The 21396-nt window shown below is 41.5% G+C and overlaps 1 protein-coding gene across 2 annotated transcripts in view; it reads left to right on the top strand.

Annotated features, from left to right (window-relative positions):
- ADAM22 (ADAM metallopeptidase domain 22) overlaps positions 1–21396 on the top strand; it is a 61133-nt gene that overhangs the window by 36209 nt on the left and 3528 nt on the right. Inside the window, exons 23-28 of one of the 2 annotated variants that reach the window (XM_042888741.1) lie at positions 1288–1482; positions 3653–3753; positions 4281–4347; positions 9494–9580; positions 17455–17578; positions 18518–20493. In XM_042888741.1, the coding sequence (XP_042744675.1) occupies positions 1288–1482; positions 3653–3753; positions 4281–4347; positions 9494–9580; positions 17455–17578; positions 18518–18538 (595 nt within the window). In that variant the 3' untranslated portion in view covers positions 18539–20493. The remainder of the gene's footprint in view (positions 1–1287; positions 1483–3652; positions 3754–4280; positions 4348–9493; positions 9581–17454; positions 17579–18517; positions 20494–21396) is intronic. The other variant, XM_042888742.1, reaches the window with a different exon arrangement.

Raw genomic sequence — 21396 nt, 5'->3', positions numbered from 1 at the left:
GAATAGTATTTGATAGTGCTAAGTGAAACAATGAACTGGAAAGTCACAAAAGGAGTGAATTAGCAAGGATTCTGTCTGTGGGATAAGGTGGATGTATGGGAGCAGCTATTTCTGACCAGGCAGTGAGAGAGCACTTTGCTAGAGGAGCCCTGGGGAGCAGAACTGTGCATACTCTGTCAGTACTGAAAAGGTGTAGTGGCTGAAGAATGGGAACTCAAGAACTGTTAGAGAAATAACATGCAAGTACAGTGGTACATTAGTGATTTCATATTTCAAATACTTCAGGACCATTATAAATTCAAATCCGGAATGAAGAGACACCAGTTCCAGTCTGGAGTTGGACATAATCTGAGGATGAATCAATCTTCTGATAAATGTGCATCTTGATAGGGGAAAACTGAAGCCAAAAATCCTTGGACAGTGCAGGGATAATTGAACTGCTGGTATTATGATGTAGCCAGCTTTCAGATGAGCAATTTGTATTTTCTGGCTTGGTGGAACTGTAACTGGAATATTGAGATTGGAGTTTTTCAGCTGGCAATCAATTTACTGCCTGAACAAAAGTGGCATAACTTGATTGAGAATTCCTAACGCATTGTTTTGTGGACCAAAACCACACCTCTGGCAGTAGAAAAGGATGAACTGTTCTGAAATTTGTATGGCATTACTTTTATATGTCTCAGCAGACTGAATCTGTAGTGGTGATCAGTAGTAGCTGAGAAGCACTGGCGCTGGCATAAATTCCTTTGGACATGAGGATAATCAGTGAACTGGAGATCTTTTTCCTCCTGAAGTTTAAACAACTCATTATTGTTATTTTTGAATTCAGTAGCAGTCACAAAAACGGAAAAGAAGGCATCTATCTCAGTAATCATCCAGAGGGAAAAACACTCTCGCTTTTCCTGAACTCCTCTTTGACTCAGGCTTGCATTCTGCCAGGGGTGCCCTTCACAGCCCTCACAATGAGACCTTGAAATGTCTGAGCTTAGGTATCCACCATCCCAAGAGCCACCAACTTTAAAAACAGTGATCAGAATTTATCAGTGAAGTGCTCCTTGCTTTTCCCTCTTAAAACCACATCATTCCCTTTCCTGAACTGTCAGAAATATGCAGAAGTTTTCTCTTGGGTAGTTGAATTACTTCTTATAGATTGAATGTATGTGTTTAACAGGTTTCCTCGAGGGTCACGATCCTTGTCTCTTTCCTTAAAACTGATATCTGTGTGCATTTGTCTGCGTGCTCATGCCTGCCATGTTCTCTGACTCTCCGATGTTTGTTATGCTTCAGACAAATACCCCAGGGAGATTATGTAAAAAAGCCCGGAGAGGCCGACTCTTTCTATAGCGACATGCCTCCTGGAGTCAGCACAAACTCTGCATCTAGTTCTAAGAAGAGGTCTGCTTTTCTGTCGCATTTTCAGATTTCTACCTGTTCCATCACCCATTATTCCATTAGTCAGAACATTTCATTGTTTTGCAGCAGGTTTGATTCTTTCTTCTTTCTTTGTGGAATGTTACGGTTAGCATCCTTTGTGCTTTGATTACTGATTTTTCTCACGTGTCCTGAGCTACTAATTATTACAATTAGGCCAGAATAAACATGTTTTCCAATGGAAACCAAATTTGCGCAGTCCAATTTTCATCATTTTCCTGCTTGAAAATTGCTTTCAAGTAGACTACAGTAATAATTGCTGAATAAAAAATATTTAAGTTAAAAACACTTTTTATCATCTTTGTCATGTAATCAAAGAAAAGGAACAATGTCTTGCTTCAATAATACTAAATGTAAATTCTTTTTATACCTTTATTTGTTGGTGTGATTAATTCACTAAGTTGACCTAGACTTCTGAATACTATCCTTGCTGTCTCATAGTAAGGATGATGGTACTTACATTTTATTCCACTTTCACTTACTGAACTAATGTACTAAATGGCTGCCAAGAGTTATCTTAAAAATGATTCCGCAACGACTTTCTGTAGTTTCTTGCTTGCTGCTATGAGTAACCAAAGAGGGCATTAGATTTTTCCACTGTTTCACAGATTTCACTTATTCTGCTATTGCTCTATTTACAAAAAGTAAGTATTTAAAAATGGAAAATTCATTAAAAAACATTGTGAGTCCTCTATAATTGCTGAGGTCCTGAGGTTATGATGTTTTAAGTCCCTCTGTAGTCAGAGATGCTTTAATTAAGAAAATCTTCGGCCAGCATTGTAAAACAATTTATAAGAAGCTGTGAATGTCTTTTCAGAGATAGACATTCTTGAACCGCTTTGTAAGTCAACTGCAATCTCAGTTCTTGTCTCAGTGAGCAGTCAGTAGCTCCATGTGCAGTTGACAAAGCCATTCTCTTTGTGCTGTTTTTGAAGAAAATAAGGAGAAATATATGGAAGGGGTACATTTGCAGTGCCATGAGGTATATCGGCTTGAAACTATGTGCAACTTAATTCCATGTGTCTAATAAATATGTTATTAAGAAAACAGTGGTAGTATGTAATTAATTATTTCCAATTTTTAAATTCAGCTTTTTAGATTTATGAGTTGTTACTTGTTTCCAGGAGCAAAAATTAACTTTAAATGGTACAGTGTTTGTGTTGGAGAATCTTTTCTCGTGTGGGTGTTTTGAAAATTTTGAAAAAAGAAGTCTTGGAAAAGCAGATTTTTGTATAGGTTTGTGTAAGCAGGCTTGCATTCCAGCTAAGAAAAATACTTGTTTTAAAATGAATGTCATTCAAGGTGTTTCATCTTTTGTCCTGTATCTTTGTTTCACACTCCATTTCTTTCATGTGTTTTGTTTATTATTTGTTCTGAAAAGCTAATGATTTCTAAGGTCTGTCTGTACTAGAGAGGTTTTTTGTTGCCTGCCACCAGTTCAGATACTTTGTGCTACTGTCAAGTCCAAAAAAGCAAACCTGAAAAATATTCCATTAACATTGTGCTGGACCTGTCACAGTGCTACCATTTCAATGCCCAGGGACTATTTCCTGCATTATTTCAAGTGGGCTGTGATTTGCTCTGGATGGAAACATTGATGGCATCTCTTCACAGGTGTTCACATGACTGAGATATCAGCCTCCTGGGCTTTTCCTTGCTGGAAAAACCTGTGAAGCGTTAGTTAGTATTCACAGGCATTCAAAGATTTAAAAGTATAAATTTATAATAATTCTTGTTGTTGTGAAATAGCAGACAGCAAAGGCAGTACGTAGCAAGCCACTCCTGGACCTGAGGATGCTTAGGAGGAGAAAATGATTACCGAATCTCTCAGTGGATCTGTCAGTTCTCAGATCTTCTATATTTCATATAAGTTTGAATTAATAAAGCATTAATAAAGCCCTGAGCTTACTTCAGTGTGCCTGTGATTAGCCTTATCTTCTGGAAACTGAAGAGCATTTGTCAGATGCCCGCACTGTGTGGAGAGCAGAGATGGAAAAACACAAGAGTGTTCAGACTTTTACAAAGCACAGAAATACATCTTTTAAGCAAAACTTCTTAAGAAATAAGCCATCTATTCTGACCAGTTTTGCTAGTGCAGACAGACCTTAGGCTGTGTTATGACACTGACTTTGGCAATGTGGCTGTCTCTGAACAGCTGAGCTAGCATTTGTGTTGAGGATACACCCGTAACAGTAACTGCATCTGAGCCCTCCTATTCCAGGTCAAATGGATTATCTCATTCCTGGAGTGAAAGGATACCAGACACAAAGCATATTTCAGACATTTGTGAAAATGGGAGGCCTAGGAGTAATTCTTGGCAAGGTAAGTGTGAACCTTTGTACTGGTCACAGTGGAAGCCATTGCTGCTCTCTGAATGCTTAGGTAATCTTAGGAGAGCAGCATGACTCCTTAAAATTTTGCCTATTGCTAACCTGGAGTTAGGATTTAGCAGTGCCCCACACAAGCTTTATCACATAAAAATTGGATCTAATTTCTGCTATTTCTCCAATGTGAGTAAACATGAAAGAGTTCAAGAGGTCCTTTCACTTTTGCCAGCTTTCATGATTTTTATTATGCAGTATCTTTTTTTCTTGAAGTGATTTTTTTCAAGTGAATGCTGAAACTAAATAGTTTTCAGCTCTGTACAGTTGCAACAGAAAGTAGTGGAAGATCACCTAAATATTAAGTTTTCCCAGTCTGACGTAATTCAAAAGAGACTGACTTATGGCTTTTAAATGGTCATAGCTAGTGACTTGTCGGGGATGCAAAGAGAATATACAGTTTGGAATGGAATATAGGTTGGTTTCAAGATATTTTACCACCTGTATTTATCCTTTGATTTCTTTCAGGTAATATAGGAGGAAACAGAAAGAAAGTCAGAGGCAAAAGATTTAGGCCACGGTCTAATTCAACTGAGTAAGTCTGAATTTACAACAGCAAAGCCTGAAAGTACAGTTTTCATACTTCTGTTTTGTAGACCAAGACAAAGAGTAATGAAAAGTAGACAGAAGCATTTTTGCCCTGTGGCCCATTCTGATTGCTGACTGATAATGGCTGATCTGGTAATGGTTTGGCTTTCAACCTCTTTTTATGTATTCTTTAACAAGTTATCTATCAATTTTCTTTTTTTGTGTAGGCATTCTCACAGTCATTCCCATAGCAATTCCCTATGATGGTGGCAGCCTGCACCATCACTACAGCCCGTTATCTACAGTAAACTGCCATTGCTGAGTGTATCCTGGTTCAGTATTGAATTTCTGATAACTCATTTCCTACCCTTGTCTTCACCTTGGGTTGGACCATTGCAGAGTTAGCGATTCGTATCTCTGTGAACCTGCCTGGAGTCTTTAGGGGAGGTATCTTCTCTAAGAGTGTCTCAGTTCATTGTTGTAAGCTAGCAAAAACTGAAAGAGCCAGTCTTGAGTACGCCATGGCAGTCCTTACCATGTGGCTGATCCACAGACCCCTACAGCATGACTTATATGGTGTTCTATATTGATGTGGTAGTTACATTTACTGAAGAGCCCATGAATTCACTGCTTCCCACGGGGAAAGAGCCTTTTACTTAATCCTACTGGTTCAGGCTTCTTTCATGACTGAATGGGGAATGGCTGGAAGCATCATCTCTAGGCGTGTCAAGCACTGGCTGGCTTTTCAGCACTTACACTCCACAGAAATGACCCCTCTGTGACCATGACAGCAATGACAGTGCCCTTTCTCATACCATTAGTACTAACTTTGCACCTGTATGGGCAAGCAGGCTTGATGCCAACCCTGCTGGAACTAGTACTGCTGTCACCTCTCTGAGCCCTGTTTTCTGCGATTTGGGGAGTTAAGTTTGTTCTGAAATTTTTCTTCCACCTGCAATGAACTTTCTTGAATCAAGTAGGCTTAGAAACGTTCACACAGAAGATTCTGTCTTCCAAACTACAGAAATAATAGTTTGATGCACAAAGTAATTATCGCATTACATGGCCAAAATGGTCACGTGGAACCAGAAATATTAGCCCCATGCCCTTTAGAGAAGTTTATCAAGTGCCCCTGTGCTCTTGGTTTTAGTGCTGATAAGCCCTTAAAGGAATATTATTTTCCTCGTTTTCTTTTCTCCTCATATGAGCCAGTTTGATAAAAGTGAAATTAATCTGACCAAAACAAGATTGGAAGTTCTTCTTTAGAAGCTTGTCCTGTGCTTTTCTTCATTTTCTAATTGAATTCTCAAGCAAGATTTATAAAAACAACATGGTTAAATTAATTATGTCATTATTCTATTGCTCAGCAGAGTTGCAAACTGGAGCTGGATTTGATCCATAAAAAATAAGACCAGAGCAGCTCTTTTTATCCCAACAAAATTGTGTGGGAAGAACATAGTTTTCAGTGAAAGCCAAAAAAATCCTCGGGCATATTTTTTCCTCTGTGCTGCTCAGCTGCTATACATTTGCTCCAAGATCTTTAGAGTGCAAAATAATTGGGTAGACAGTGTGTGAGTTAGAAATCTTTTTCCCAACACCATTGTTTTTTGTTTCTTTTTTTGAAAGTGCTCCTAAATTCCCACCTAATTCTCAGCTGTTCTTCCTGCTTCTCTCTGTGCCTCTCATCCCAGCAGCAGCCCCTGGTGCTGCCCCAGCTAGAGATGTAGCACTGCACGTTCTGTCCTGCAGAGACAAGAGGCTCTTTCTGATGGGGCCTGTCCTGGATTGCATGAGACTGTCTGAGTCTCCTTGGCAAACCTGTCACTTACAGAGTTCTCACTGCGCCCACGATGTGCTGTGAGATTCAGTGGGGAACAGAGAGAACTGCCCAAGGCACACAGCAGTCTGGTCAGTGAGATAATGTGCTCTGAGAGAAGGGAAAATTGACAGAGGAAAGTCTTAACTGTGGCCAACATATCCATAAAAAATAAATACGTCAGCTGTGTTGAGGATGCCTCAGAATACGTGGTGGTTTTTCCCAAATTTACCTTCTTATCTTCTCTGGGAAACAGAGTAATCTTAAAATCTGTTTTGAAACAGAAAGCCCACCTAAAGCCCTGCTCTTCCAAAGAATACTTACTGAGACAGAAAACAGGGAGGAATGCTGTTTGTCTCTTGTTAGTATCAGAGAGAAATGGATCTCCCACTAGAAGAATGCATTCATTTGTGCCATACCTTGTGCAGAATTCTTTTTTTTTTTTAATGTTCAGATGCAGACTAATACACTTGCTTACAAAAGTATCCGACGTATTCATTGGTCTGTAGCAATTGCACATACTGTGCACAACATTTTTTGTATACAGCATCAGATAACAGAGAAATGTGCCATTGGTCATTTAAATGACATTCTTTTAAGCACTGAGCAAAGTCTGGGCTGTGCAGCCCTCATGAACAGCACTGACAGAGGGGCTGCATGCGACTGTTCCTGAAATGTGTCCTGGTGACACCTCTGTGCATCCCCTTGCGCACAGCAGATCCATGGCACAGGGCATTGCTGGGAGTATGGCTCTGCAGAGACTGCTAAAGCTCTTTTGGGATGCATTAGATTGTTTCTAGGTGTTTTAAAGCAAAATTCTTCATTAAAGCCAAGTGGTTCAGTTCACACAGAAGCAATGCCAAAAGGCTAAATGTTTCTGCAGCTTTTTCATAAATGGCCTGATAAAACTGATTAGAGGTATCCAAGAAAGACAATGAAAGTTTTTTGAATAAGCTGAATTTTAACTGGGAGCATGTGTTAAAACAGGTCCCAGGAAATGTGTGCTTTGCCAAATAGCAATTCTGCTCTCTGTTAGTTCGCACTGCTTTTCCTATAAGCATTTATCTTCCTCGTTGTTATAACTGATGCAAACATTTTTGGCTTAGACTCTCTATTATATATTGTGTTTTTGCAGCAGGGTAACCCATGCATCTGAGCCTGGGCTTTCTTTCGCCCACCCAACCCCGTCCCAAGGCATAAGCCCAGAGGGCTCTGACCCCCCCCAAACAGGGAGCCAGAATCACAGGTCAGTCTCACCTGCCCCTGCGCTCTGGGCTGCATTCTACCCCCTGACAGTCCCTTTTCCTCAGTATCCCCCAGTGCCACTGCGGCTAGACGTGGTGACTGCTTTGAGGTGCTCCTGCTGCCGCCGTGCTAGCTGGCCTTCCTCCTCCCAGCCCGAGGGTACCAGTGTCCCCAGCCCAGGTCTTTGCACTGTTGCATGTTGTGCTGCAAGCCAAATGGAGCTGTTGGTTGAGCTGTAGGCTTATGTGTAAGAACACCTTGGTTTTCAAGGGAAACTTCTCATTCGAAGGAAATGCGGATTCTGGCCCTCACTAACGATGTGGCCGTGAAGATCAGCCTGAGAGCTTACTAGTGGGATCACTTAGTGATCTGTGAGTTACCTGGTTCAACACTTCTGTAACAGGCAGAATGGGGTGGTGAGCAATGGCCTGTGGTACAACTGGAACAGGGAACCCCGCCACATGGTGGTGCAACCGCTGCATGCTTTGATACCACTCTAAACTTGGTTTTCTAATGCAGGGAGCCAGACTGGGAGTGTTTCATGGTTACCAGAAGAACCTTTCAAATGAAAAAATCAAGTCAAAAGTACTGCAGTGATGTCTGTTTTCCAAGAACATATGTAGTCGCACATAGTTAATGCTAAAACCCAAACCTATTAGTTCCTGATGACGCTGGTATCAGCCTGTGGCTCCACTTGCAGTTCTCGTGCTGTGCTACTTTTTTTGACATTTTCTTTCCCTAAGAGGCAGAGCTGGAAAGCATGAAGCACTCCTGATTCCTTATCAGTAAGCTAGCTGAGGAAGCTACTTAGAAGCGAGCACTTGTGGCTGAGGGCGACAACGTTTGGAAAGCTGTGGCTGCGCTTGTGCGGGGTGGGGAGAAGTTCCAGAGCCAAAAAGGAGGCCTAAGCAGTCAGAAAGTGCCGCTGCTTTTGTCTCTGACGTGGTCTGAAATATGGGCAGGTTTAAAGGGCATGGTCTGGCTCCACCAAACCCCACCTGAACAGTCCCTTCTCAGGCCTGTTCCCATGAGCGAGGTCAATGGAATCCCTTTCGTAAGGATGGTGAGAACTGACCCCAGGTACCAAAACTAACTTAAAAAGATTCTTTTTTCCCCCTTTCCCTTGGTTACAAGTTATTTCCTGTTTCAGAGTGTGCTAATCTCCATTAAATGAAGGTGGTGGTTACAGATAATTACCATTCTTATACAGCAAAACCAGATTTAAATTGGACCAGACAGTTTGCTGCTTCTATGCTGCCCTTCTTTTCTTAATGTCATGAAAAGGGAGAAATTCCCTCAACGTGGTACGGAGGGTTAAGAAAAACCAGTCAAAAAAAGTTATCTTCTTTGCTAGTAACATTATTGTCAAATAATTAAACACCATCTTTATTTCTAGTTTTCATGTAGCTAATATGAGTATGTAGCTCAGGCATGTTTTACTAAAACAGGTGGTTTTGGTGTCAAGGTTACTTCTGTAAAATGGGAGATAGCCCTGCAGCCCACCGCCTTGAAAGCTTCTTGTGGTCCTATCACAGGAAACAATAATAAAATCAAATGTTTGTTTGCACACAAATGCAAAAACTGCCACCACATTGGCAAGCAAGTCTAGCCTTTCAACGTATTGAGGCTGAAATTCATTCCTGTAGAAGGGCCAAGCCAAGTTTCCATACTCATTTTGCCATTGTCTTGCAATTTGCTCTAGATGGGTACAAACCTGTGTGTGCAACTGGGCAAAAATGTAGGACTGGAGCCCAAATGCCCCTTCAGCCTTACTTTGAGATCATGAGAGGAGTTGAAAACAAGAGCTTAATGCTGGCCCTCTGTCTAGGAGTGAATTTTGCCCTTAGGAGAGAAAATGAGTGATGTATCCTTTCATAGAATTTCCAGATAAACCAAACATGCCAGTCTTGCCAGGGGTTCTCATGCAGTTGTACACATTACCTAGTCCTCACCCTACATCCATACTGATTGATTTGCCATATTCACTTGCATTTTGGGGATGAAGACATCCTTGCTAAGCTTGTGCTGTGTGTTCTCAGATTTTCTATTCTTGTTCTTCTGCTTTCTCTGTTCCTTCCATTGCTTTCTGCAGGTATTTAAACCCATGGTTCAAAAGAGAATATAATGTAGCTAAGTGGGTAGAAGATGTGAATAAAAACACTGAAGGACCATACTTTAGGTATTTTGTAAATTAATTCTATATCTTTTTTAAGAGCTGTTCCAGCATATACAAATATCTTGAGACTCCTACCTTGTATAAATCAATACAAGTTACTGTAGGTGCAAAGGGCCCCTCTTCTTTTGCTGCATTTTGATGTCTGTTTTTGGCTTCATGTGCAATTTACAATTCTTTTACTGAATGTTTTAATGAAGCCATTGAAAAGGGTGTGTGTAGTGCATGCATTCCCACCATCATCTGTAGCTTGTAGTAGCTTTCTCATCATTTTATGCCAAGTAGTGTTTATGGGCATGAGATGTATTTATCACTAATAAAGTAGTATTAACTTAAATAGAATTTAATTTACTGAAGCAAACGTAACACCTTCACTCTACCCACTGTCTTATATAGTGCATACTAAAATTTAAACAAAACAAAAAAGTAGTGGTATTTTACCCTCACCATACAATGAAATAATTAGCATTGTGATTGGATAAATGAATGTATGAGAATATACTCTGTGCTCTGCTTATCAAACAACTAATGAATCTGTTACAAGTGAGTGTAGGGTTCTATTCCCCAAACCCCTTGTTTTTGAAAGGAAAACGTGTATTCAATACCTTCCAAGTTAAAGAGAATTCTGCATGAGGCTGGCCTTCATGCTGTACATAATCACAAGTCTGTGTTCCCAGAGATGTAATCCTGCCACTGAGCAAGCAGTCTATATCAGCTGAAAAAAATACAGCTAGCATAGAGAATGGAAGACAGTTGTGACAAAGGATGTAAAGCACTGTAAGCTATCAAACAGGAGGCTCAAACAAGTTGTAGAGATGCAAAGAATAAAATATGCAATTTTTAGCTGAAACGGTGAAGGATAGTAAGAATGAATAAATAGAAATTTAATGGTAATTGTGACACAGGAGTGGGGCCTACTAATAGTGCAAAAGGGCAGCAACATTCACTGTGTCTGGTGTTTGTTTGGGGGAAAAATGTGATGGGGTTGTAGTGCAAGATGTTAATGAAGCACTTTTATTCTCATAGTTACACTGGAAGGTATTAAATAGCAACTTGGGATTTTAGTCACTTTTAGAACTGAAAATCCCTTGAAGTCTGTCAGAGCTTTAAATAGTCATTTTTATGTATCATTTGCATTTGCTTTCAAGAGTTGTTAAATTGCAGAGGAAGTTGCAGAGAAGTGTTCCAAAAAGCCATCAGGTCAGATGAGGTGAATTTTAGCCTGCCAGCCCTGAGTATCAATCCCTGATGCAGGAGTTCCAGTTTTCAGGGAGGATTTTGTGGCTGTGCTCATCAGCATCGACCAGGTCAGGGTGTTGGTGCTTGGACACTTGAGCAGGTGATTGTGAGCCCAGTGATAGTGTTAGCAATGAGGTATGCCACAGTATGTATGAGTATGAGCAATGCCACGTATCTGCACATGGAGCAAAACCTTGATGGGCATTTAGATCAGTACTGATAATGATCAGCATTCACTGGAAGGTGAAACTAGGCAAACTCATGCTAGGAATGAAGTGTTTATGAGCAAGAAGATCTTTTCCTGCGAACGCCCTTTGGATCTGTGCTGTTGAGGCAAGGCAGTCAGCCTCCCACCATGACCTCACCTCACTGCTGCCTCTTGGGGTGTTCATAGCTGGAAGCCCTCTGGCTGCAATAGACAAAGACAGTGCAAGACTATAAAGACTGGAAGTTTAAAATATGTCACTTTAATTGATTTAGCTAAACAGGTTCAAATTCCTGGGTGCGTACTCCTAATTCAGTTTTCATTTTTTAGCATTGATATTTGATTTAGTAACCAGGTTAAACTGATGGGAGCATACCCTGGCCCTGCAGGTTTTCCCTGTTGCAGTGAATGATTCACATTTCTAATTGCATTTGAGATAAACCAAACATTTCAGTGTGTGTAGATGAGGATTAAGCTGACCCATGTGAGTTTTTAGGGCTCTGTATCAGCAGAGATGAAACCTAAATTAACAGTTTTGCTCCACAGAAACTTACTAATGACTGCCTGCAGCAGTAACTTTAGAAATGGGAGGGAAGCTAGAATATATTTAGAAACTTGTGTGTCCTAATTAACTGAGGGTAACCGTAGAGAGCTGTTCTGCAGGGATATTATGGAAGGCAAAGGGTCAAATCTCCTGGGATGAGTTGCCATGGGTTTTTGAGAGATTACACCGCATGGTGCTCCCAGAGCTCAGGTGTGATCTAGGTTAAACTGTGGTTGGTAGGAATTTACTGTTCCTTAGAGCTGCATGTCAGAACGTCACACAGTTGGGTTTTGATCTTTGAAATAATTCACAAAAAAAAAAAAACAACACAACTAAATCTTGTTTAGAAAACCAGAAAGTCAGGCTGAAGTCAAGCTGTCCAGATGATCTTCATTTTAGGAATCACAGCCTAAGGCTCTCACATCAGATCATCAGCCTGGAGGTATTTTTTGTTCTGAATCTTTGATTCATCTTTTCCTTTAAGGGGGTCTGAAAGGAATACTGCTCTTTTGCTTGTTTCCCTGTAATTTTGTGAATATCTTAATGACTGGTGCTGTTGTAGGTGAACCTGAAGTAGACTTAGGAAAAACCAAAAGCAGTTCCTACAATTCCAAGGAAATCTGCACATTTTCAGACAATAGAGACAGAAGGTATCAAAAAAACTTTCTCAATCAGCTTAAAAAAAAAAAAAAAGAAATATCTGTATAAATCTAAAATTGCTTCCCTGATACCTGGTGCCCTAGTTATTAAATTTAAAGAGTTATTAAATTTTTTTGGTCTAATGGGAATCTTCATATAATTACTTTTTATTAATGATAATAATAGTAGATCTGTTGCTAGAAAGCTCCCAGCTGTGAGAGTTTCTTCTATAGAAAAGGAAGAGCTCAACAAATCTCATTTTCCTGCACTAAGTCTCAGCTAGATGTTAATTTTACATGCCAGACCATAGCTGTGTAACCCCAGCAATAATCCTGGGTGGGAAACTGCTTCCCACTTTCAGCATTATTGCAAGGGGCACGGTTGCTGGCAATCTGGGGCATCTTAAAAGACACAGGAACTACAACAGTGTCAGAAAATGAACTATCAGAATCCCCAAATGCAGCGCTCATATATACAATTATAGACCGCAGAGATGAGAAGGTGTTCTCTCATCTCTTTGCAGGCACTGCCTACTTTTGAATTCTTGCAAATATTTATGGGTAAGTTAATATCTTCAGGAATATTTAAAAATAAAAAGTTGCAATGAAAATATTTATTTAGATGGATTATCTATAAGAGAAATGGTCATCTCAGATCAAAAAGATGTTGGCAATGGGATGTGCGGCTGGAGCTGAGCCTTGCTGCTCTGCTGTTGGTCAGAGACGCTTTCTCTTAGGATTTCATTTCAGTAATTAGGCAGAAGAGTCCATTAAAGCATATGAATGCTAACTTTGAGAGCACAGCTGAGCAGTGCTTGGGATGAGGGCTCTAGGCAAAGCCTCCACCTCTCCTGCAGCCACCCCAGGGCTGAATCTCTCCTTACCCATTAGTGTGCTTCTTTCATTGAAGAAGCCTGACATGTGGCTGTTTCCCAGAAGGAACTGCATTAAAATGCTGAAATGCTTCACCACATCAGTGGTTTTAGGAGACTGCAACTTCCTAACATAGGCTAATTTATGTCGCTAACATTCTACACAGAGCTGCCCTATGTAAGCAGATGTCAGGTCAGGCTGATGTATACAAGTTTGAAGTGTTTTCACTGAGCTGACTTTTAAGTGAATTTCATTAAGTTATTTTAGACTATGAAACACAGCTCATCAACAGTTCAGATCTGTCAGGGCCACTGCTTTGAGTTTGGCTGAAATGACACTTGTAGGTTACAAGACATTTAGTTGTATGACCAGGGGACAGCGTACAGTGCCAGGATTTCCCCCATTTAGGATAAGCGAAGGCAGAGCAGGCAGATGTCTGTCTGACAAGGAGCATGTGCAGGCATCCTGCAGCTCCATAGCATCTTCTGGACCCCAGCAATCTCCCCACACGGTTAGTTTCAGCTTGTACAACAGGAAGACCGACACACTGTAGTGGCATCTTGCTTCCTGGTCAGAAATGAAGTCCTTACAACGTGTTAGGTGCATGGCTTCATTCAGAGTTGGTGGCCAAAACTCTGTTGGAGGTTGGGCTGCTTTCATAGTTTCTTGTATAGGGTCAGCTGGAAGCAGTGTTTGGCATGAAAGCTAATGGATGTGATAGCAAGAGAACTGAAACCCCAATGAAAGCTGAATGGACCCCTCCCTTGACCAAAACCATCAAGTTTTACCTTCCTTTAACCCTGGCATTACCCTCAAGTGTCCCCGAATGCTGTTTCTTCCACCCCATAAATGAGAAAGGTCATTTCTGGCTCTTTCTCATTTAAAGTACATATAAATCTAGGATACACAGCACATACACAATGGCAGGACAGAACCTGAAGGGTGATCAAGGAACCCAAACTGCATTTGTCACACAGGATCACACATCCTCAGATCTGTGGGCACGCATTTGATGACTACTGATGTGTACTCACAGTCTCCATAGATGAGACAAAAGATGACAAAACCCAGCGCCTAACTATAGCAGAAACAAGTGTCAAGAGCCTATGTGGAGAGGGCAAAGTTGTTTCTTTAAGTGTGCAACTGCATTCTTGATGTGTTTGTCCTGAAAAGTTTCCGAGGAGGATGCACGCATTGCACATGCAGGCAAGCAGTGACGTGCACATTGATTACATGTGCAGACTGTAGGTGAGCGGGCAGCATGGAGTGGGGCTGAGAGGAAGAAATGGAGGCAGCTACATTGGAGCTTCCAAACCTTCCAAAATGGCAGCATCGTGTTTGCAAGGGGTTTCAGATAATTTTTAAAAGCACTTCCATTTTGGGCAATTTGTTCTTTTTCCTCCTAATCTTTAAAATATTAGTTCCTTACAGCATAGGATAAAATTCCACTACTGCATCAAGAAGGAGAATTCTTCTCTCTCACCACAGGCATATTGCTCTAAAAGCTGCCAGTTTAAGGTGGTCACCTGGGAGGCCTCTGCTGACTGCAGTGGAAAGCTGTATGTAGCACATGTTGGGTGAACTGTAGAATTGCAGAATGGCTTGGATTGGAAGGGACCTTAAAGCCCACCCAGTCCCAACCTCCTGCTGTGGGCAGGGCTGCCCTCCACCAGCTCAGGCTGCCCCGGCCCCATCCAACCCGGCCTTGAATGCTTCCAGGGATGGAGCACTTTAAGTACTGGAAGGCTGCAGTGAGGTCTTCACAGAGCCTTCGCTTCTCCACTCTGAACAAACCCAGCTCCCTCAGCCTGTCATCATAGGAGAGGTGCTCCAGGTTTCTTAACATCTTGATGGCTCTCCTCTGGCCCATGCAGTGACTCCAGCAGTATGAATCCAGCTGGGCTCTCTGCAGGTGCTTGCTTGTGGACTCTTTCCCAGTAGCTCTGCACACCTTGTGTTCAGTGAGAGTCAGGCAGCTGGTATCTGGTTAGCTAATCATAGGTCTATCACAGGTGATTTGTCTGCTTCTACAAACTCTGATTCTCATTCCAATTTCCTTCTCTTTTCTAAGAAATCAAGGCTAGAATTTGCTGCTCGGGTTTGGAGTTACAGTCTAAATTACAGGCTGCTGGGGGTCTCACTTAGAAGACCTGCTCTGCAGGGAAAGATTCCAGATGCCCCATTCCTGGGAGGAAGTTGCTCCTTCCTGGGTCGCCTATTGGTGTTAATGTAGGGGTCAATTGGCTGTGACTTTCCTTGTTGCCACAGCCTACTCTTGTGATGCCAAAATTACCCATAGGAAGAGCCTATGGTAATGCAAGAGACAGTCATGGTGTCTGCACAGATAAACAGCTTTCTCATAGGAATTACCAAGCGAGAGCTAACATGCTTGGTTCTTTGCTTCTAATCTCCAGGTGCATCATTAGAACTTTACCCATCAAGATTTTAAATCCTGCTGAAGCTGTTAGGCAAAATCCACAAATGAAGAGATCACTAATAATCTGTAGAATCTACTTGCCTTATCTTTGCACCTTCCTTCTCTCCTTATTTTTTTTGAATTCATATCCATTAATATTATTTTTAGCGATCTTTTTCTGTCCAGATTTGGCACAGATGGAGAACTTGTAGGTCAGTGAGCAGCAGAGCACTGGGCAGGTTACCACTGAGAACCTTTCCCTGGATTTCTTTGAAAATAATCTGTTCTGTTGCTTTGCAGTTTGGTGCCCAGATTTGTGGTGCTGGACAGATGAATTTCCTGTTTTACACAGCAGTAGTTATTGAATTTTTTTTTCCTGAAAATGTCCAGTTCATCTTAATGGGTGATGTGTTAAGGATATGCTTTTCAATATTTGAATAATTGTACTGACTCCAAATTTCTAATTGCTGTTCAGAGGCTATGGCGTGAGGCATTAGAGCATCATGAGCCACACTGGAGAGCTGTCACCATGTAACTTCCATTGACACTTCGTTGCCCATGGCATCAATCGTTATTTGTATGGTAGACAAGAGAATGTGCTGTTGTAGGGAGTTACAGACACAAGGAAACGATGCGGTAGTCTAAATCAAAGGAAGAATTATTTAAAGGTACAAGACAGTTCCAAACACAGAAGATCCTCTGGCTTGTCTATAGCCCTCTCTAGTCAGAAGGACCTGATCGTACAGATCCCAGAGGCAAGGCCTTCAGCTGTCGGCCAGGGCTGCTCCCTGGGGCTCCTTGCTATCCATGGTGTTGGTAGTGATGCTCACCACCAGGGCCTAAGGGTGCTCAGCCCCTGCTATGTGTGTGGGGATTGGAAGTCTGTTTGAGGGGACTGAGGGAGTGCTTCCATTTCAGGGACACACAGAAAATAGCAGGCAGCAGTGCTCGGGGAGGCTCTGGGAGATGTGCCTGCACTCACGGGAGGCCTCTTTAGAAAAATGCCCTCAGTCTGCAGAACAGAGCAAAAAGCTAAGGGGGGGGGCTCTCATTTTATTCGAGCTCTGGTTGTTGTTGTTTTTTTTTCCCCTTTTATTCTGCCCAGATTTTGAGCCTAATAGGAACCTCTCAAGTGGGAAAAGTGCAGATTCTCAAATCAGAAGCATTAGAGTTTTTTCTTGGGTATAAAATTTCAGTCAATAATGTGCTGCTGCCTTATTGACTTGAAAAGAATGCCTTTCATGTGATTCAGACATTTCCTTGCTCTTGCTTACTCTACTCACCTTGTACAGAAATGCTGATTGCCATTGACTAATCAGTCCATTTTTGTATATTCTCATCAGACTCTTTCTTTGGCTGGAACAATATGCACTGTATGATGCTTGCATGTCCAGTAATTTGTTATTAGCACTTTGTATATGCCTTTGTTCCTTCACAACTAACAGTTTGGCCTCCAAGTGCATGCGTATGTGTAAATTAATGCATTGTTGTAAGATAATAGATTCATTTGCTATGTTTGTATCAATATAGGAGGTGCACAAGATAAGCTTAATATCTGATAATTGCCATTTAGTCATCCACTGCAGAAAACATTGTTCAGTTTGTATTTATACTCTGACTGCTTCACTTTAGGGTTCATAACACTATGTCTTCTAGTTCTGTTAATTTTAAAATGATTAATTAAATTAGCATGTAAATCAGTTTAAAGTCATTTTTTTATATGCAATATGATTCTAATAAGTAGGATATCTTGTTTTTTTCCTCCAGTGTTCCTGAGAGCTATAAATACCTTTGTTTATAGTCATGAAATAATTAGACTACTGATCAAAGAACTTTGTCCCCCCAATATCAAACTAGTAATAGACAACATATTTGGCTCTGAACCAAGCCTCAGAGTAATGGCAGTTGCTGTTGCAGTGCTGGGACCTGAAGCCATGACATTTATTTTGTGTTTCAACATCTCAGGACACTGTCTCCTGCAAAGTCCCCATCTTCGTCCACTGGATCTATTGCTTCCAGCAGAAAATACCCTTACCCAATGCCTCCGCTTCCTGATGAGGAGAAGAAAGCAAACAGGCAAAGTGCCAGGGTATGTGTCCCTCTTCACTGCATTTTTGTTGCTGGTGTAATTTACTGGTAGCTCTGCAAAAGAGAAGTGAGACAGATCTTTGAGAAACAGTGAGAGCAGAGCTGGTGTTTCCTCAGATCTGTAGCTCAAGCAGCTGCTGAAAGCTGAGCCTCTGGCACAGATTAGAGCAGTCCTGGAGCTTGTGTTTATAGACACTTATTTAGGTGGCATTCACACCTCAAGCCCAGATTTCAGTACTTCTGTTTCAAGCTGGAAGCTTGCCTGGGGCAGCCTCTGGGCTGAGAAGAGCAGTCTGGCTCCTCTCCTTGGCCTTCCAGGGGTCTGAAACAGCCAGAGATGCTCATCTGGGCTGGGGGATGGCTTCCTTCCAGCATGATGGAAAGGTGAATAAGCTGGAGCTGAGCAGGATGCAAGGGGCATGCATCAGGCCCTGGTAGACCTGGAAGGGCTCCTCAAGGTGGGCTGAAACTTCTGGAATGAGATTTCCAGGGGCTACCAAGAGGCAGTGCAAATTCTCAGTCAGCCCAAACAGCGGATATTTGAACGAGCACAACTCCTCTAAAATTTACTTCAGGTGTGCGATAGCTTGTGATGCGATTCCCACCACTGCTCTCCGTCCTTTTATTTGAGAAACAACTGAGTGGAACACTGCAGATGGGTGCTGCAGGCTCTGCCTATGCCCTGTGCTGGGCAGGGAGTGGCCTGGGGCAGCACAGTGGTGCTCAATGGGGAGCTCCAGGCCTGCTTGACATGCGTGTGAACATACCCAATACATGGAGTGAGCAGAGGGTCTGCCTGGGCCGATGGGCAGCTCCAGGCAGGCAGTGCAGGGGCCTTCCAGTCTTTGGGGCTGCCTTGCCAATCGATACACCACTTGGGTAGCAGGCTGTGTGTCTTTGCGTATAACGTGTGTTTGTGTCCCTTTTTTTGCCTCTCCAGCTATGGGAGACTTCCATTTAGCTGCACCGTTTTCCTGGGATGACACAAGAACTTTTTACTTTAAATTCTATACAAACTCAGCACCACTGAGTCGTTGCACATTCATCTGCTCTTCAGACAATTCAAAAGATCAACACAGATGCCCGTGATCACAGAGAGAACCTCCTCTCATCTGGAAGGGAAAAAGCAGTCTCTTTTTTCTTTTTTTTCCTTCTGTTTTTGTTTTTTGATCAAGCAGAATTTTACAGACTTGCTGTAAAGAACAACCCAAACCATCCCAACTACCAGGGGACCATTAGATGGACGTGAAGAGGCTGTTCTGCACGGTACCAGACATGCTCACCCCACATCCCGCCTGGGAGAGGGTTGGGGTTTTCCCTTGGCTTAGTGCAGCTCCAGGTCATGCTGACCGGCCTTGGGAACGCGCACTCAGGAGAAGCTGGCCAATGTAAACTTGTACGCTGTGTGCATGAACCTTGTGTTCTTTACTTTCCACATGTAAGGGATAAACAACATACTGTAGTAGAAATCAGCATGCAGGAGTAAGAAATATAGGATTTTTTTTTACAGGATATCAAGCTTTGAAAGGCAACTCTTTGAACCTAAACATCAAACAAACAAGGATTATATCTTTTTCTTTTTTTTTTAACCTTACATGTTTATAATCTCAGTATACAGATTGTATATATGTAAACATTTGATAATGTCAAAAATAGCTATTATACATAAGTGTATTTTGCCAAATGCCTAAAGAAAAATGACTAACATCATCACACTTCAAATTTTCTAATACATGAGCAGACAACTTTGGAAATACAGAAAGTACAGTACTGTAAAACCACGTCACAGAAACTGGTTTTTGACCAAAATCTGTACTATCTTCTAAGTAGCCGACAATCTCAATTGTATGGTGGAATGCAGGAACCAGTACGGTGGCACTTTGTCTTAAATCATCATAAGGGGAAGCAGCCAAAAAGCGCTGTTGAGTGAGATGACCCAACCCGACACTGAGGCGATCAGGAATGATCCTGTGGACAACAGAGACAGAGCCTCGAAGTAAAATGCAGTACAAACTTCCTGGAAATCTGGGAATAACTTCTAACGCTCAATTCAGGATGTGGTGATGTGAAGTCCTCTGGCAAGGCTTGCTGTGTATTTCTGATAGAGCACTTCAGATGCTGTTTTGGATGAGACTGTAACTTATGAGAAACCTAACAATTTCACTGCACTAGATAATACCAATGCTGGGCAAGTGGCCAGTGTCATTGTTGTCTTTTCATTTGTTTGTGGAGTTTCCTTTACCATGTGCTCGACTGCTCTGCTTGCTGCCTCTGATGTCCCCTTGAAACGTTTGGGTGGCCATAAACTGAGTACAAGTGAGTTTAGCCAGAAAAAATGGAAAAAAATCCCAACACTTTTACCGTGGAGATGTTGATCTTCCAAATCAATGGATAGTTAGCTTTCGAATACTGAGACTTCTAAAGGGTGTCTGTTGTACTACAAAGGTGGACGTTTCCACTCAGTAAGAAAACCGGACCATGTTAAATCAATCTATAATTCTCCAGCTCTCCAAAAATGACAAATTCCTAGCTCCTAGCAGTGCCATTACAGAACAACACACCTGATTCTGTATGGTGCAATTGAATACCTTGCCAACAGCCGAATTATCAATTGGATATTATCCTGACGGGAGCATCCACAGTGTTTCTGAGTCTTCTACCTCTTTCATGCATTTCCTTTAAGAAGCAAAGCCAACACTTTCAGCCTCTTAATATATTTTTTTAACTTTTAAGTAAGTGAATAAAGTTGGATATATGTAAGATTAAATTAAGAAATGTTTTAAGATGTCAGCAAGTATAAAATATATAAGATTTTTAGAAGCACTATATTTTATGATTAGGCTGTGTGTTGGATTGTAACAAAATGTTGACCTTGGAGTTCGTTCCAGTGATTTTCTTCGCAGTCAACAGGTTCTGGTAAGTATATTATAAAAAGGCAAATATGAGTGAGTACAAAGTACAAGACAGAATGTGTTGAATGAGCCAGCCACTAGTAATTGCTTTAGGAAAAGATTCTGCACTTTTGTGAAGAGTGAATAGCTATCAGCACAGAAGAATATTTTTTGCAAAGACTTCCTTTGAGTGTAGGTGAAAAGTAGTTGATAATGCATAGCTCATGAAGTTGGGGCCTGAGCCATAATCACCTGAAATCGATAGAAGTCTGTTATCGATTCCACTGGAAACTGAGGAGAACCCTCAAGGAGTTCACCTCAATTAGGAAATTATGCTAACCTGATCGCCTCTCTGTTATTCTGTTGCCTCTTAGCTGCTTTCCCCTTTTGTCTCAGTATTTTGTCTCCAATAACTGGACTGTTCATCACGTGCCTTTTACGACATTTTGTTTGGTTACAAACTAGCATGTGATTTTGAATAACATTGTTAGATTTCTGTGCATATTTCATACTCACCACCCTTTACTCTTCCTTTTCCATTCTGCCTTACCAAGAAGCAGCAAGATTTGGCAAACAGAACTGGATGTAACATATTGGCTGTTTGTGTAATGTTCATAGCAACTTGTTTTGAAAACAAATGGCTCTCCTGACTGTATTTTCAACATACTGTGTACTTACTGCTTCTTACGTGTTTTGGTATAATACATTCGTAGCATATCATGATCCAGTTGTGTCACATTTGGAGATATGTAGTAACTGGAAGTCTACTTACGACTTCTGAGTTTAATAAACATTGACTTTCACTTTGATTGTCTAGAATGAGACCATCATAAAACGTTCATTTTTATGCAGAATTCTTCTGCAGAAAATCATGCAGTAAGTTGGCAGCCTGGAGATTTTGTCAAGGCACAAAACCTGAACGCGTTTG

The sequence above is a fragment of the Lagopus leucura genome, unplaced genomic scaffold, assembly GCF_019238085.1.
Source record: "Lagopus leucura isolate 7727_CA_CO unplaced genomic scaffold, USGS_WTPT01 Super-Scaffold_100157, whole genome shotgun sequence".
Classification (NCBI taxonomy): domain Eukaryota; kingdom Metazoa; phylum Chordata; class Aves; order Galliformes; family Phasianidae; genus Lagopus; species Lagopus leucura.
Note: the sequence above shows the minus strand (reverse complement) of the source record. Positions and strands in the feature narration are given on the sequence as shown.